At 35.3% G+C, this 14,893-nt stretch overlaps 2 protein-coding genes across 4 annotated transcripts; one reads left to right on the forward strand and one right to left on the reverse strand.

The window, feature by feature from the left end:
- The first annotated feature begins 46 nt into the window (after positions 1 to 46).
- SPP1 (Phosphatidic acid phosphatase (PAP2) family protein) lies at positions 47 to 3,955 on the forward strand. 2 transcript variants are annotated; one of them, XM_022038331.2, is made up of 8 exons: positions 47 to 353; positions 466 to 561; positions 671 to 745; positions 856 to 986; positions 1,180 to 1,283; positions 1,358 to 1,501; positions 2,107 to 2,222; positions 3,452 to 3,955. In XM_022038331.2, exons 1-8 carry the CDS (start codon positions 192 to 194, stop codon positions 3,860 to 3,862), a joined length of 1,239 nt encoding a protein of 412 aa, XP_021894023.1. In that variant the 5' UTR covers positions 47 to 191; the 3' UTR covers positions 3,863 to 3,955. The 2 variants fall into 2 exon arrangements, with proteins under 2 accessions (XP_021894023.1, XP_021894024.1); XM_022038332.2 differs by having other exon boundaries at positions 1,373 to 1,501.
- A 1,005-nt stretch (positions 3,956 to 4,960) lies between these two features.
- PP2A-4 (protein phosphatase 2A-4) lies at positions 4,961 to 13,106 on the reverse strand. Of its 2 annotated transcripts, XM_088210060.1 has the most exons (12): positions 12,873 to 13,062; positions 11,506 to 11,510; positions 10,949 to 10,998; positions 10,561 to 10,644; positions 9,163 to 9,234; positions 8,125 to 8,196; positions 7,815 to 7,855; positions 7,117 to 7,183; positions 5,894 to 6,085; positions 5,691 to 5,780; positions 5,483 to 5,590; positions 5,024 to 5,322 (listed from the first exon to the last, which is right to left on the reverse strand). In XM_088210060.1, exons 1-12 carry the CDS (start codon positions 12,920 to 12,922, stop codon positions 5,257 to 5,259), a joined length of 897 nt encoding a protein of 298 aa, XP_088066186.1. In that variant the 5' UTR covers positions 12,923 to 13,062; the 3' UTR covers positions 5,024 to 5,256. The 2 variants fall into 2 exon arrangements, with proteins under 2 accessions (XP_088066185.1, XP_088066186.1); XM_088210059.1 differs by lacking the exon at positions 11,506 to 11,510 and having other exon boundaries at positions 4,961 to 5,322; positions 10,949 to 11,005; positions 12,873 to 13,106.
- Between the last annotated feature and the right edge of the window lie 1,787 nt (positions 13,107 to 14,893).

The following is a 14,893-nucleotide window of genomic DNA, read 5'->3' on the forward strand; positions in this document are numbered from 1 at the left end:
CCAGAATTTGACCCTTCTTCAAAAGAAGAAAAATTGGAAGGAGGACTGCTGCCACCTAGTTTCTCTCTCTAACTGCAAATTCTTCTCAATCGTTTCGGCCTTCCTGATTTCTTTCTTTTCTGTGTCCGCCTCTGTTTCTTCCCTCTTCGGAAGAAGAGGGAAAAGAAGGGAAGAGAGAGAAAGTGAAGGGAATGGAGAGCACAGCGGCGTGGCAAGGAGTAACCCTTTGTGGAATTGTTTCTTGGATTTTGATTTCTTCATATTTCAATCTGACCCAGAAGCTTAGATCTGTGCTTCAACCTCTGATCACTCACCATGTCGTTACTGGCACCCATCTCATCTTGAAGATCCAGGCATGCAGCCAAAATTACATAATACCCATGTGGTGGTTTTTTTTTTGGGGGTTGATTTCATGTTTTGGTTTGATGGGTTTTTTTTTTTTTTTTTTTTTTTGTTTTTGGGCAGAAATATCAGCATAGTATCTGGGATGCTGTTTTCTCTGGGTTGTCCTGCATTGTTTCTGTGCCTTTTTACACTGCGTTTCTACCTTTACTCTTCTGGGTATATGCTTTCTCTATCCTAAGTTTGGGATGATTAAACTACTAATTCTGCATTTTGAACTATGGTTGTTTTATAATGTAATTCTATATATTGGTATTTTATTGTACAGACTGGACATGGCAAATTGGCTAGGCAGATGACCCTTCTGACGGCGTTCTGTGATTACTTAGGGAACTGTTTAAAGGTAGCACTTTTCATAATTTATGTTATTTTCCTTTTCTGGATGGAGGAAGATGAGCAATAAAGCTTTTTATTTTTTTGGTTTCTGATTGATGTTTTTCATGTATGTTTTAGGATGTGATATCAGCTCCTAGACCCAGTTGCCCTCCAGTTAGGAGGGTAACTGCTACAAAAGATGAGGAAGAAAATGCAATGGAATATGGATTGCCTTCTTCACATACCCTTAATACTGTTTGCTTATCAGGGTAAGCTCCCAATTCTCTCCATTAATGTAGAGCTTATGTTTTTACTGAGCTTAGTGAATGAGAATAGCCTTCTAACTTATTGCTGAAAGATTAAACTTTATAGTGAACACGCCAGATACTCTGTCTTGCAACATTGCAGTTGTAGAATATTCTTGTGTAATTGATGATCTCTTCTTGGCTGGTGATACTCCAGATATCTACTGCATTACGTCCTATCTTATTCCCAAAATGAAAGCATATCCAGGGCGGTTGCTGGAATTATCTTTGTTTGTGTGCTTGTGGGCCTTATTGGTCTAGGTAAGATTTAGTTTTGGATTAGCTGCTGATGCCAATATTACCTCTTTTTTTTTTTTTTTTATCTTTCCAAACAGCAATTTCTTTTGCAGGAAGAATTTACCTTGGCATGCACAGTTTTGTCGACATCATAGGTGGTCTTGCCCTTGGATTAATGATCCTTGCATCTTGGCTCACAGTACACAATTATGTTGACAATTTCATAATCTCTGGAAAAAATGGTATGCATACTCATCATAACATGTCTCTGATTTTAAACTACAAAGGACTTAGTCTCAGCAATCATTTTCCCAACTCTGCTGATTCCTTCAAAATCAATTAACTGCCCTAGAAAGCTAATTAGAGAGAATCTAGGAGGCAATTAAGGTAAAAGAACCCAAATAGACAAAATAGAGGGTTTAAATGCATAAGATCCTCAAAAAGGTCATGGCATATGCAATTAGAAGCACATGGGGCAGGAGGAATGCCTGCAAAACCACATAGCATAAAACTAACAACTCTGGGTGATGCCACTTTATGATAGTTGACGATTATGGGCTTGCTCACTTATGTAAGATACAGATAATAATTGTTGTACTTCTGATTAAATTGATTTGGAGCCTTTAAGCAGTTTGAAGCCTGATTGGTGTTGCAATTGTATTTATTCCAAAAGAGAATGTCAACAAATGAATTCTGTTGAGTGCTTGTTCAAATTCTTATCCTTTTGCTTGACAAGAAGTGGAATTCTATTAATTTATTTTGGTAGAAAGATTTCTATTTGTTTGGACATTTTAAGTTTATCACAATTTATAACTTAGTTCTGATAAGCAAGTTATCACTATTGCAGTTACATCCTTTTGGGCAATTCTGAGTTTCATGCTACTCTTTGCTTATCCTACTCCTGAGCTTCCAACTCCAAGCTTTGAGTACCACACAGCATTCAATGGTGTTGCATTGGGAATTGTAAGCAATCGTTACCTGATTTTAAGTTAGAAAAAGAATGGCATAATTATGTTATATCCTACAGTAGAAACATTGGTTTCGCTTAGCTCAAATGAGCATTCCATAAACACTAGACCCAAACCGGAGTAATTGAAGTCCAAGTTGGAGAGCTTGTGACACTGCACCACATAGGTGATAGCATAAACTGTCACTATAGAAGAATTATTAGTTTATAGCTTCTTAATTGCTTTCTATAACCAAAATAGCGAAACATCTAATAAATGTCGTGAGATATGAGCTTATATTTTTTCCAAGAAAGGAATTGAGGTTTCTAGATATCTTGCTCATAATATGCCCTAAAAAAATTTAATGTCATGGGTTGAAGATTTGGCAAGTGATTCCTTGAATGTGGTTGGAGACTCCAATGCCTGGTTTTTGTTTCAGACTGTAAAAACAAAGGGACTTAGTAGACATAATTTATATTTCATTGTATAAATCTTATTATAATAATTGACTTCACCAAATTTGTGAAAGCTATTGCGTAATCGAATATGTGGTTATCTATTCATCAAAGAAGAAAATTGGGATTCTTAAAACTATTTACTGGAGCTCAAAAGTATGATATCAACTGTGATATATGCTTCATCATCATTTGCCAAAGTATAAAAAGCAAAATTTGCATATGGCATGGATGGAAATAGAGGGGGGGTTTTTTTGGGAGCTGATGGGAAATAGAGCTTTTGCATTCTGCTTACTGTTACGAAGTACTGAAAAGAATTTTCATAACAGTAAGACTTGAGGGCATAAGCATCGAGTCAGTCAAAAATATCTTGCAAGGTGAAATTGTATCTCGGTGTGTATGGCCTGGGATTTATTTTGAGTCTACTTCTAAAAACATATGATAATGTATTGGTTTTGCTTAACAACTAGAAGTTCAACATTAAGGATGTTTTATAGTGTTCGCATTGTGTGGGTGAAAGGGCATTAATACAGTAGCTGAATCTAAGAGATGCAACTACTTGAATCAGCTCGAGGTTAGATAGAGGATAAAACTTCAGAGGTTGACAATTATAGATTAGATGAGACCCAACAAATTTATGTAGCTCGTTGAGTTGGACTTATGTATATATATATATATAGGAAGTGTTGGAGGAAGAACAGCTTTAAAAAGATTATTAAAAGATTATCTTCTTGTATTGCCAATTCGTTTCTTGAATTATTCATGCAACTAAGATGACAATGTTATCCAGGTGTCCGGGATCCAGCTAACATACCACCAGTTTCACCATGAAGCAGTTCCGCGTATTTTTACTCCACAACTGACAATACCTGCCTTTTTGGGGAGAGTACTTGTTGGGATACCAACAATACTCATTGTGAAGTTCTGCAGCAAATCTCTCGCAAAATGGATTCTTCCTATCGTAGCGAATACCTTGGGCATCCCAATAAAATCGTCAGGTTATATCCCCATGCTTAAGGAACCCGTTACTGGAAAAAGATCGAATGAAATAAAGCAATCAAATTATCTCCAGAATCTGTTTGTGTACTGCAACCAGGATTCATTTGATGTTGATACAGGTATTAGATTTGTCCAATACGCAGGTCTTGCATGGTCAGTGGTTGATCTGGTCCCTTCTCTTTTCTCTCATCTGAGTTTATAATGTTCGGAATGTATCAACAAATTTCAGGTGGAATGTACTATGTTTATCATGTAGACATATATTCTCGATTAATGAAGCATAATCATTTTTTTTCCTATACAAAGACTCTTAAGAGTATGTATTTATTAAGAACTGACTTCTAAAACAAGAAAAAGAACTCAAAAACACAATGAAACTGAGTAATTGATGGGAAAATCGATCAAGTGATCTCGATATTTTGTTCATTTAAGTTTTGACATAAATTTTTAACCATTTTGGCGTCTGACAAATACGAAACAGTTGTAGGATTTAGAACAGGAAGAATTCCAACGTGCTAAAATGTTAGTATTGCTTAATTCTACCAAAAATAAAATCAAATAAAATTGTTGGACTGAAACCTGCATTGCTTGTTTGGCATGAATTGAAAAACATGGCTGTTCAGCCAAACACATCTTTTTGGCATAACTTAGCATCATAATTAATCATTATAAAGTCCTAAGGGCTATACAATGATAAGCCAATTCAAGAGAAACTCGCAATCTTACAACAAATCAAATGCAGAAATTTCCAACAAGAATGGCAGGGATCCAACTCCATGAGCAACTGAAGTCGGGTTCTACATCAAGGCAAGAGATTTTCAAATGAAAATTTGACTTACATATCTTAGTTTCACTAAGGACACAACTCAAGCAGTGATTCAGATGCATGAAGGAGCTAGGAAGAGAAATAAGCACCCATTTATACCATTAAAAAGTTGTAACGAACATTCCAATGACAATAAAATGCTGTTGAAGAAAAAAAAAACATCCTAACAGAGGCATCACAGAAGAAAATTTTGGCCCAAGCTGAACTACAGCCTAAATTAAGGTTCAAGTTGAGTTTCAAACCAAGATCAGACATGACAGCATTGGAGAAAATCAAATTTAAACATTCAGATATTTGACTCGACTTGTCATCAACCCTAATTGTCCCGGTGAATATGAGACAAACTAGATTAGAACATCACATCATCAGTTCAATAAAAATGAAGCAAATGTAAACAAAAGACAGTGATCACCCAATAGACATAAATCCTTTTCCTCTTTAGGTCCCATAAGGATATAATAAGAGAGCGAGGGAGAAAGAGAAAAGGGATGATAAACAAAATAGAAGCAGAATATCTACACAATTAACACATCCTGGTGCTGTCAATCTCATCAGATAGGCAAGCTCTCAGCAAAAATCCATCAAGCTTTCTAGAGTAAGCTAAATCAAATGCATCTTCTTTGGCTATATATTTTACACGCTTTAGATTGAACTTGCCATCAACCAGACAAAGGCCTGCTAAAATGATCAAAAGCCAGCTAAATTTGAGGAGAGGAAGAAGCAGGAAGCATTGCAGAGTAAACGAAACTGGACTAGTGAAGGCAACCACTTCAAAGGAAGTAATCAGGTGTCCTACGGGTGACATCAGGTTCGCCTCTCCTAGGAGCTGGTTCAAACTGCATCCAAATAACTTCAGAAAATTCATCTCATAACTTTAGAAATTTCACACATGCACAGAATGAAGCAGATGTTCCAAAACCTCCCATTAAGGGTTTTGCCTTCAAACATAGCAAACATCAATTGGAAAAAGACACTGATGATGCGAGTGAGACAAACCTGAATAAATGTGTGGCCCTTGCAATCATCAACTTCCAAAATAGAGGCCATATTTCCACAACGATAACAATAATTAGGTGCGCTGAATATGGTAACCACCTTTTGTTCCTGCCCCAAGGAAAACAATTCATGTTCAAAACCAAAATCGAGAACCCCTGTATACTGAAGTAGTAGGCCAAAAAGAAGACCCAGGGTAGAATCACATTACATGTGCCCAATTAAACCCATCCATGACCAGCTGATGAGCTCTAGCAATCAACTTTAAGTTGTTTGTGTGATTGAATTGTTCAGATATATCCTACAAAATCAGATGAAACAAATAGAAGAAAGCAAACTTAAAAAGAGAACCGTGGGAAACGGAGAGTGGAAAAAATAGCAACCTCTGCAACTTGAAAGCTTATTAATAATAACCTGGCCAAAAGTGTATCCAGCACCACGAGGTGATATTCCCCAACCACATCGATCATCTGGGTCAGACCATAATAAATCACACATCGGGCCTTCATGCGGAACTTCTTGAACACGATCAAAGTTCCTTACATTGTCTAGGGTCTCAATGGATGGGGACAATCCACCATGCAAGCAAAATATTTCTGATTCAACCTGTAACACACTAATGATCAGCAATGTTCAAATAATAATTAAAACCTTCAACTAACATGGTTAAAATTGAAGCAGAATAACCTTCAATTAACACGGTTATGATTTGGCAGAATAAGGCAGATTACACTTAAGAAATTCTACTATTCACAACCATCAAAATCACTGCAACAAAGATGATCACAAGTCTATACCGTCAATCAGCTTCCTAGAAGACAGAAATTAGCAAACACCAATAACTTATCTCGGTTTTCTTACCCTCCTCCAAAAACTTTTTTTTAAAGAACTTCTCCAAAAACCATTATCTTTCATCCGATAATTAAATGGATGTATTATCAGAAACTCATCAATCTTCAAATATGCCAAATACCATTTTGACTGAGTTTTCTCAGCAGTAGCCTTCTAGCTTCCCAAACGCCAAGAGCAAAGCTGAAAAATGATTCCATAAGAATCATATATGCCTTCTTGTAGGTGCATTGCCTTACCACTAGCCCAGCTAAATTATTGGCAAGAACGTGGGGGATGTAATGCATTGCATCAGAAAGTCAAGAAAGTAGTACTAATGCTTTTCCATAGATGCAACATCTTTTCACATTGAAAGATCTATCGACTACGAAAAGCAATTTCAGGAACTGTAAAGAGGCCTAAAAAAGAATTGGATTTAAGTTCGTTAGCTATGCACCAAAACCAAGTCAATGACAAAGTGAATTACTTTAGCAATAAATTCTGAAGCAAATGAGTGTACTTAAAGAGCATAACCTAAACAAATAGATAGCCCAACTGCTAATATTAAGAACTTTGAAATCCTCAGTTTCAAGGGCAGTTCCCTATGGGAAATTCAAGCCTGGTAGTTGAGCTCATACAAACTCCTCTGGCATTTGTTCCCTAGAAGAAGTTTGTCACATAGGTTGGCCCTTCTCACCTTTTCTCATAGGCCAACAATTGGTACACTCCCCAATTTTTTTTTATCATTGCAAATCCAAGTGTATATCATTTGAAATAGAACTAGCAAACACCAGTCGTCAAATACTAACCAAGGCAGTCAATGGAAAATAATCAAAAAGGTCTGTGAAGATCTTCCAAACATTTGCATTGCCATACCTGTAAATAAATCATATAATAAATGATTATTACTATTAATACATAGAAGAATTTGCATGGCAGCAAGGACAGATATATCAAGCGGCCACACAAGTTCATCTAACAAAGAAGACGATACCATCAGTATCTCAACCTGCTCAAAAGATTGAATATTAGAAAAAGAAAAGGATAATTGAGGTGGAAGTCCCTAGGTTTTATATGGATGGTACTTGATACATCGGAAGTGTTATTTAGGAAATTTTATCCTTAAATTTCAATTTGACACGGTCAAAATTTAGTAAATCCTATTTTACTTTAGAAAGAAAAAATATTATAAGAAACTGCATCAAGTCTTTTCAATGTGCAAACCATGTTATAATTATCCAAGTTATGGTGTATCAAAAAATTGTAAGTTGTAGATAAGTATCAGGGCATTGTTAGCAACATGATGAACATTTCAACTTCATCATAATAATTGATAAAAATTTCTCTAAGAAAAACTGTGACAGGAACAATAACAAGTAATAAAAAAGAAACATACTAAAAAAAGGACACAAATAAGTTCTACACAAGGAATTCATAATAAGCTAGGAGGTAAACAGAAGATTATTGGATAAAAATTGACAGACATATACATGCAAATAAAACTTACTTTCGCAGACATTCATCATAAAATCCATAAACCTGAGTAATCTGCCAAAAGGGAATGAATAAGGCAATGATTAGCATAATATTCACTGCAAAAGTCTATGATCCAAAAGTCACATGATAATGCTAAAATGGAAACTTAAATATACAAGAACAAATATATCTGGTAGGACATTGAAAACATCATGCTACTGGAATCAGAGATATGCATAAAAATTTACCCTCGCATCATTATTCATATCCAACCGTATACTGGATTCACCAAGGGAAGAAAAAGAAATAAAGTAAACAAAATAAAGAACAAATGAGCATACCTGACGACTTTCATGGTTTCCTCTAAGAATAGTAATCCTCTGTGGATAACGCACTTTCAGCGCCACTAAAAGCTGAATACCAAACAAACTATTATCATCAAACAACTTAAAGTTTTAACTCATGCAAAGGACGCAAACACAATGAGTAATATCAAAATGGCCTGGAATCTTATGTCCTTTTTTTGAATTTTATGTCCTAAAATACAGAAATAAAGAAACTGAGCGAGGAGAAAGAGGGCCTAACATGCATAGAAGTCAACATGGCCTAAACCTCAAATTCACAACTCTAACACACTTCAAAGATACAAAATTCTGACACTCAAATTCACAACTCTAAAACACATACTCACACACATGCACATGAAAGAAGGTGCAAAATACTGTAACCTACAACTTGAAGAAGAATATCAGTAAAGGGGAAGGACAGTAGCAAATGGGAAATGGGTCATTGCAAATAGCTTAAATTCTCAATCTACAAAATCTTTGCTGATTGAAGATTCACTCATCCTGTGCTCCCAGATATGAAGTCTGTCTACTAAGTCAACAAAGCACAAGATAATCATATTCAAATCCAAGAATGGCTATTCTCCACATATCAAGTTGTTGCTAGCATTATGGAATTTGTTGAGAGACATCACCATGGTTCTCTTATTCTAAGGAGAGAAAAAGCATTTAGAAGAAAGCACAATTCTAATACGGAATTGGTGCAGTGGAAGTTTTGTTTGAACTCTCAAAAAATGCTCGAACTTCAAAGAATAATGCTGAATTGTATTAAGTTCTATCTAAACTTGTTACAAATAATCCCTTTATAAGGTTTGTAACAAGAACCCGACTAGAAGTAGGAAATACTAAGGAAAGTATAAAACTAAAATAAATCTTAGATTTGAACTAGAAAAGACCAAAAATAATAAAATAATAACACTTAGAATTGAAATAGGAATAACATTTAGAATTGGACTAAGAAAATTGTGCTGCATTAGGAATATAGTTAAAATCTTTATGGCAGGAAAAAGAAAAAGGAAAAGGAAATTTACATACCGTAACAGTTTCAACAGAATAATAGCCACGATCCACATAATCTCCCATAAACAAGTAATTGGTATCTGGACACTGTCCATTAGAATGAAAAGTCATAGAATTAGAATTTTGACTTAAGGAGAAAGGCAGTTCAACATAAGAAAGTGACTAAAAATATCTATTACAGCAAAAAAATTGAAAAAAAATAAATACCAAATAAAAGAAACAAGTCTAGAGTTCTGCACAGTACATTTCAATCTTCCACACATCTAAAGACACAATGGGGATAAAATTCGAAAGCAATTAGAAGAACCAAAGAAATTCTATTTGGGGTCAGTCGCATGGAATATTACTTAAGTACAGGGTGAGTTGCAATTTCGTTGCTGAATTTTAAAATGTTCTATTTGCCACCAATGTATTGTGTCATTTCAATTTCATGAATCTGTCACTACATATTGAATTAAACCATTAAATTTCCTGTTAGTGTCCACCAATCACCTGTTTGGGTATCGTAAATAAGTTGCTTTGGGATCTAACTAGTGATACTTGCTTCAACTCCATGAGTATGTTGTTAACAAAGCATCCGACCATACATGGTGAGGATTTAGAGAACCTTATAGATACTTTCTTTACTGGTTTTGTGATTTTACACGGGTGGCACCACCTAGGTTTTTGTCTCCTAAAAGCAATTATTATCAGACCCATCAACACATAAACTGGTTGCAAACAGTTAGCGTTGTGGTCAGTTGTGACTGACCACTTGCAGTTGCTGTTTATAAGACAAAACCACCAGATATGACCACTCAATATGTTGGTGGGTGACATGTCACAAATTTTCTGGTATGATAGTCGTCCATGTAGGGGGCAATTACAAATTGTGATATGTATCAGACTAGTTTAATGCTTAGTGACGACAAATGATGACACTGAAATGATTCAAGACCAAAATATAACACTAGATAGTTGGATAATGAAGTTAAAATCACCCTATACTCAATTGCCCTCCTGTTTAATTTAAGTTTTGATCTTGTGATTGACTTTATGCACCCAGCTGATTAGGACCAACCTTAATCAGAAGAAAACGATCCAGGTATAATCATAAGGAACATTTTCTAATAAAATGAAGTTGATAACCAACTAAAAAATAACCAAAACAATTCCAGTTCAGGACTCTGAAAGACAAAGAGGAAAGGAAATAAAACTTACATATCATTTATTGCTTGAGTGAAGAAACAAAAGTATCCAAGCAACACTAAACGACCAGTAGTCATTTTAACAGGTACAATTTACTAACTATAATACCTCCATAACACTTCAACCTTCAAAGCATTTCTTTTCCAGGTCTCAACTAATAATTTTAGATGACCTAAGCTGAAACATAAGAACCAAATAAGAAAAGGACATAGTTAGAGCTGATACCTTTCCTCCAATTCGAAAAAGTTCAGCAAGATCATGAAACTGCCCATGAATATCGCCACAAATTGTTACAGGGCTTTTCACAGGCTGTAGTACAGAAATATTGAAGAAAATTAATTTTCATCCACAGAAAGATGAGGAAGTAGAAATGATAAGATGAATTGCAGGAAAATACAGGTTTGACAATTGCCAGGAACCATATTTGATAGATGAATAAAAATCTTCAAATGAATGATTTTCCCGTGGCCAGGAAGACATAAGAAATATAGTTCCAAGAGCACTCATTTAACCCACTGTTAGAAACAAATCAGAAACAAAAATATTTCTAACAGAAAGATTTTTTTAACAGCAGAAAATGTAAGCTGTAGAAAGGATAAAGGCTGTAGCAAACCTGGACATTGCTTTCTTCCATTAGTATCTCCTTTGCTTTCTCACATAACACTCGAACCTACAGCATAGAATTAAAACAAGAATGTGCATGAATCCATCTCTCTTAATTACAAGAAGAAAGGAGAAGGGCAGCCTAGAAGCTGTACTAAAAACAAGGGACTATTCAATTGCCACATTGACATTATTGCAATTAAAGCACGCAAAAATATTAAACAGGAAGCTCAAGAGGAAAATGAAATGCAACAAGATCTTTTCCCCTGTGCGGTTTTAGTTCTGAGACTTTTCATTGTACCTTATGGCTTTCATGATTCAAATGTGAACTGGCTGCCGGGTTTCATGATAATCAAATAGCAAGCTCTTTATGAAATGAAATGATAATAGAAAACCCACTGGCTTCAAACTTTTAAAGATCCTGAACTATAAAGATCTTCGAACTTTTAAAACTAACTGGCTTCGAATAGCAACCTCTTTATCCTCCCTTTTCCACATCCTGAACTATAAAGATCTTCACTGGCTTCAAACTTTTAATGCTAAAGTTAAGCAGGTAATTCATTTGACTGGATCTTGGAGGGAAATGCTGCTTTTCTTGTTGCAGATGCTAAACCAAGTGCTTCTGATTGTTAAGATTCACCCTTTTCTAAAAGCAGGTTATTTCTCTTCTCCCTCATACTTTAAGAAAAAATTTTAGACCCGAAAAATGTGCTAATTTTAGAAATTACAAAGAATCTAATACGACCCAAACCCCACCAACCTAGCTAGCAGCCAGAATAATGCATTAAACAGGTGAATATATGTATACAGAAAATTGAACCCAGCATGAAAATACTGGAGTTAAAAAATATCTAAAGATTCTTCACTGCACAAAACAATCCAGAATTGTTTATCAGGCATCACAGAAACAACTTCACACCACTGAAATACTAGAACTTAAGTTCAACAAAAAATCCTCAAAAAAAAGCTTGATCCTTAAGCCAATTGCTCGCTCCTTAGCATCTTGTATCTAATGTCTGGTACCATAACGGCAATGAAACATATTTACACACCTTAGACTCAAGGACAACACGTATTCATTATAACTCCAATTTTCTTAAACGGCAATGAAACATATTTATGCACCTTAGACTCAAGGACAACACGTATTCATTACAACTCCACTTTCCTTAAACGGCAATGAAACATATTTACACACCTTAGACTCAAGAACAACGCGTATTCATTATAACTCTGCTTTCCTTAAACGAATTTTTTTCTAAAAGAAGGTAACTACAGCTCCACTTGATAAAGTTCTATCCTTAAAGCCAATTTCTCGCTCCTTAGCATCTTATATCTAATATCTTGTACCATACCGGCAATGAAACATATTTACACACCTTAGACTCAAGAACAACACGTATTCATTATAACTCCACTTCCCTTAAACGGATTTTTTTCTAAAAGAAGGTAACTACAGCTCCACTTGATAAAGTCATATTCAGCAGTTAACTGAACCTACTAAAGAATTTCATCCCCTCGTAGTCCTCCACCGTTTCAATGCTTCTTACGATATTCATTTACTTCTACTACTCTGCAGAGCAGGGCCTATGGAAACACGATAGACAAAATTTCCATTAATCCAAGACTGTTACTTCCTTTGTCGTAATTTTTTCATAGATTAAACCAAAAGCAGATTTAAATGTAACTGAAGATTCAATTATTAAATTTAACAACTAATCTGCATCAAGGAACACATGATATGATCGACTATTTCTCATTTTTTGGAGAACGTATCGTCTTAATCGCTGGGTTATTTTACTTTCTGCAAATGAAAGAATAAAAGCAGAAATAAAAACGAATAATGTCAATAATTTAACAAGCTCTTTTACTTATTTTCCCTGGACTTTCTCGGAAACCAAACAGGCCCTCTGTCTTGAGAGGATAATTGATACCTGCTGCTCCGAAAGTGGTTTGCACTGCATAAGCTGCGAGATCTGCTCATCGAGGTCGTTGGTTGAGTCTGTTGATAGTGAATTCGCGCCCATTTTCGCTTCTCTGACCCAAATCGAACCGGAACGACGGTATCCGGATTAGGGACAGCCCTAACCCTAAATTGAACGGAGTTGTGTCTTCTTCGCTGTCACTCTTTTGCTTTCTGCGAGAAACAAAGACGAAATGGGGGCGCGTGGAGTAGGAAGCGAATCTACGTGCAATCGTTGCATGGCTATACCAAAATTAAATTTTTTATTTTTAAAATATGAATAAAAAATTAATTTTACAAATTATTATATGAGTCACCTCATACTCATTTAATTTAACTGTTGGGTTTTAAATTATTATAGACCTCTTCAACTTAATAGTAAATCATATAAATTATTAAATTATATAAATAAATATTTAAATACACAAAATCATTAAATTAATAAATAATTGAAAGTGTACGTACTACTCAAACTAATTATAATTGTCTTTGTGATTGTGACATAAAGATTTATACGAACGTGATCTATATTAATGCGCGTGATGTATAAAAAGTTCATTATTACAAGTTGTTGTTGTAAGGCATCAATGTCCATGTTCATCATATACTCATTATTTCGTACTTCGTATAACATATATGGAAGTAGAGGAACAAGATTATTTTTATTGGGCATTAGGAGTTATACCCATCAAATTGTCATCTAAGCTTTATAGAACTATAATTGTTTCTCAACTCTTGTGAAAAAATAGATAATCCCATCGAATTCAAAATAATGTTAACACTTGAGCTTTAGACTTGCTTCTTGCTCCTTGGATCAAAATCAACTTTTTTTATATGGTGAGAGATCATAATAGTAGGAAGTTAAATGATCCAGATCTCCTTCCATGCGCACGGACGGTTTAGATTTGTTTTATCTTTAGACACGATCGAACGATTAGATTTGATTAGATCATACAACTTAAATTAATTTTTAAAATAAAAACGATCCAACGACAGCGAGTGGGCTACGTGTTCCTGCATGGATAGCCCAGATCGACGTGGAGAAGGTATATAAACATCTAATCCCCAAAACCCTAACCCTAACCGCACATAAGCTCGATGGATAAGAAGAATAAGGGAAGCCAGAAAGAAAATCGATCACCGTTGCCGCTATAACAAAGTCACCACCGACGCTGGAAAGGTAAAACTTTTTTCTCTTTCGTTCGAAATTCAATTTGAAGCCTTTTCACACCCATATCAGAGTAAAAAAACCAAAAAAGAAGTCAGAAACCGAGAGCAGAGCTCGGCAGACCCACCATAGTTGCGACCCAAAAACCACTCCAATGAGCCATTTCTCATTTCATGTTCCCTTCGATTTTTCTACCATTGTGCTTTTAATCCTTTTCTAGTGCATGTCAACCAAAGAAAATCATAGGCCGCGAGAGAGAAACGGTGGAGCTGTCATACCGAAAAACTTATTCGTCAGTAATGCCTCGGATTTTCCCTTATCTAACCAACAGAGGCTGCCTAACCTCGTTTCTTACAAGTTTTTGTACAAAATCGGCCAAAACTGACCGAAAACGGCCAAGCTGAAAGGAGACGCCGTCGTGGCCGACGGAGCCAGCGCCGGAGCATGATGGCGCGGTGTGTTGGAACCCTAAACCGGTTGAAAATTTAAAAAATTATTATTTTTGGCCTTTTTGGGATATTTTGGAATAAGTATCATGTGTTTTTAATTTTCATAGAAAAAACTCAGAAAACTCGAAAACCACCAGAAAGTGTAGTAAGAAAGGTGATATTTCGAACACCGACCCACTGTAAGAATCTCTTGTCATTTTCTTCCGTTACGGTAAATTAAAGTTTAATAATTAATAATAGTATATTTTGTAAATATTAAAAAATTTTAATTAACGGAATACAGGTCACCAATAGAACTAGTAACTGGTCAATGTATAATTGTTCTAACAGTGTTGTTTATTTATTCATATACTACCTAAATTGTTATTATTTATT

Source organism: Carica papaya, chromosome 8 (genome assembly GCF_054855325.1).
Source record: "Carica papaya isolate Zhongbai chromosome 8, ASM5485532v1, whole genome shotgun sequence".
In the NCBI taxonomy this organism is placed as follows: domain Eukaryota; kingdom Viridiplantae; phylum Streptophyta; class Magnoliopsida; order Brassicales; family Caricaceae; genus Carica; species Carica papaya.

Excerpts from the sequence above, each read along its gene's own strand:
- SPP1 (XM_022038331.2), top strand. The coding sequence starts at position 192 with ATGGAGAGCACAGCGGCGTGGCAAGGAGTAACCCTTTGTGGAATTGTT. Across the intron at positions 354-465 it reads ATCTCATCTTGAAGATCCAG|AAATATCAGCATAGTATCTG; the intron begins GCATGCAGCCAA and ends GTTTTTGGGCAG. Across the intron at positions 746-855 it reads ACTTAGGGAACTGTTTAAAG|GATGTGATATCAGCTCCTAG; the intron begins GTAGCACTTTTC and ends TGTATGTTTTAG.
- PP2A-4 (XM_088210059.1), bottom strand. The coding sequence starts at position 12,965 with ATGGGCGCGAATTCACTATCAACAGACTCAACCAACGACCTCGATGAG. Across the intron at positions 7,856-8,124 it reads GAAACCATGAAAGTCGTCAG|ATTACTCAGGTTTATGGATT; the intron begins GTATGCTCATTT and ends CCCTTTTGGCAG. Across the intron at positions 5,591-5,690 it reads ATGGGTTTAATTGGGCACAT|GAACAAAAGGTGGTTACCAT; the intron begins GTAATGTGATTC and ends TCCTTGGGGCAG.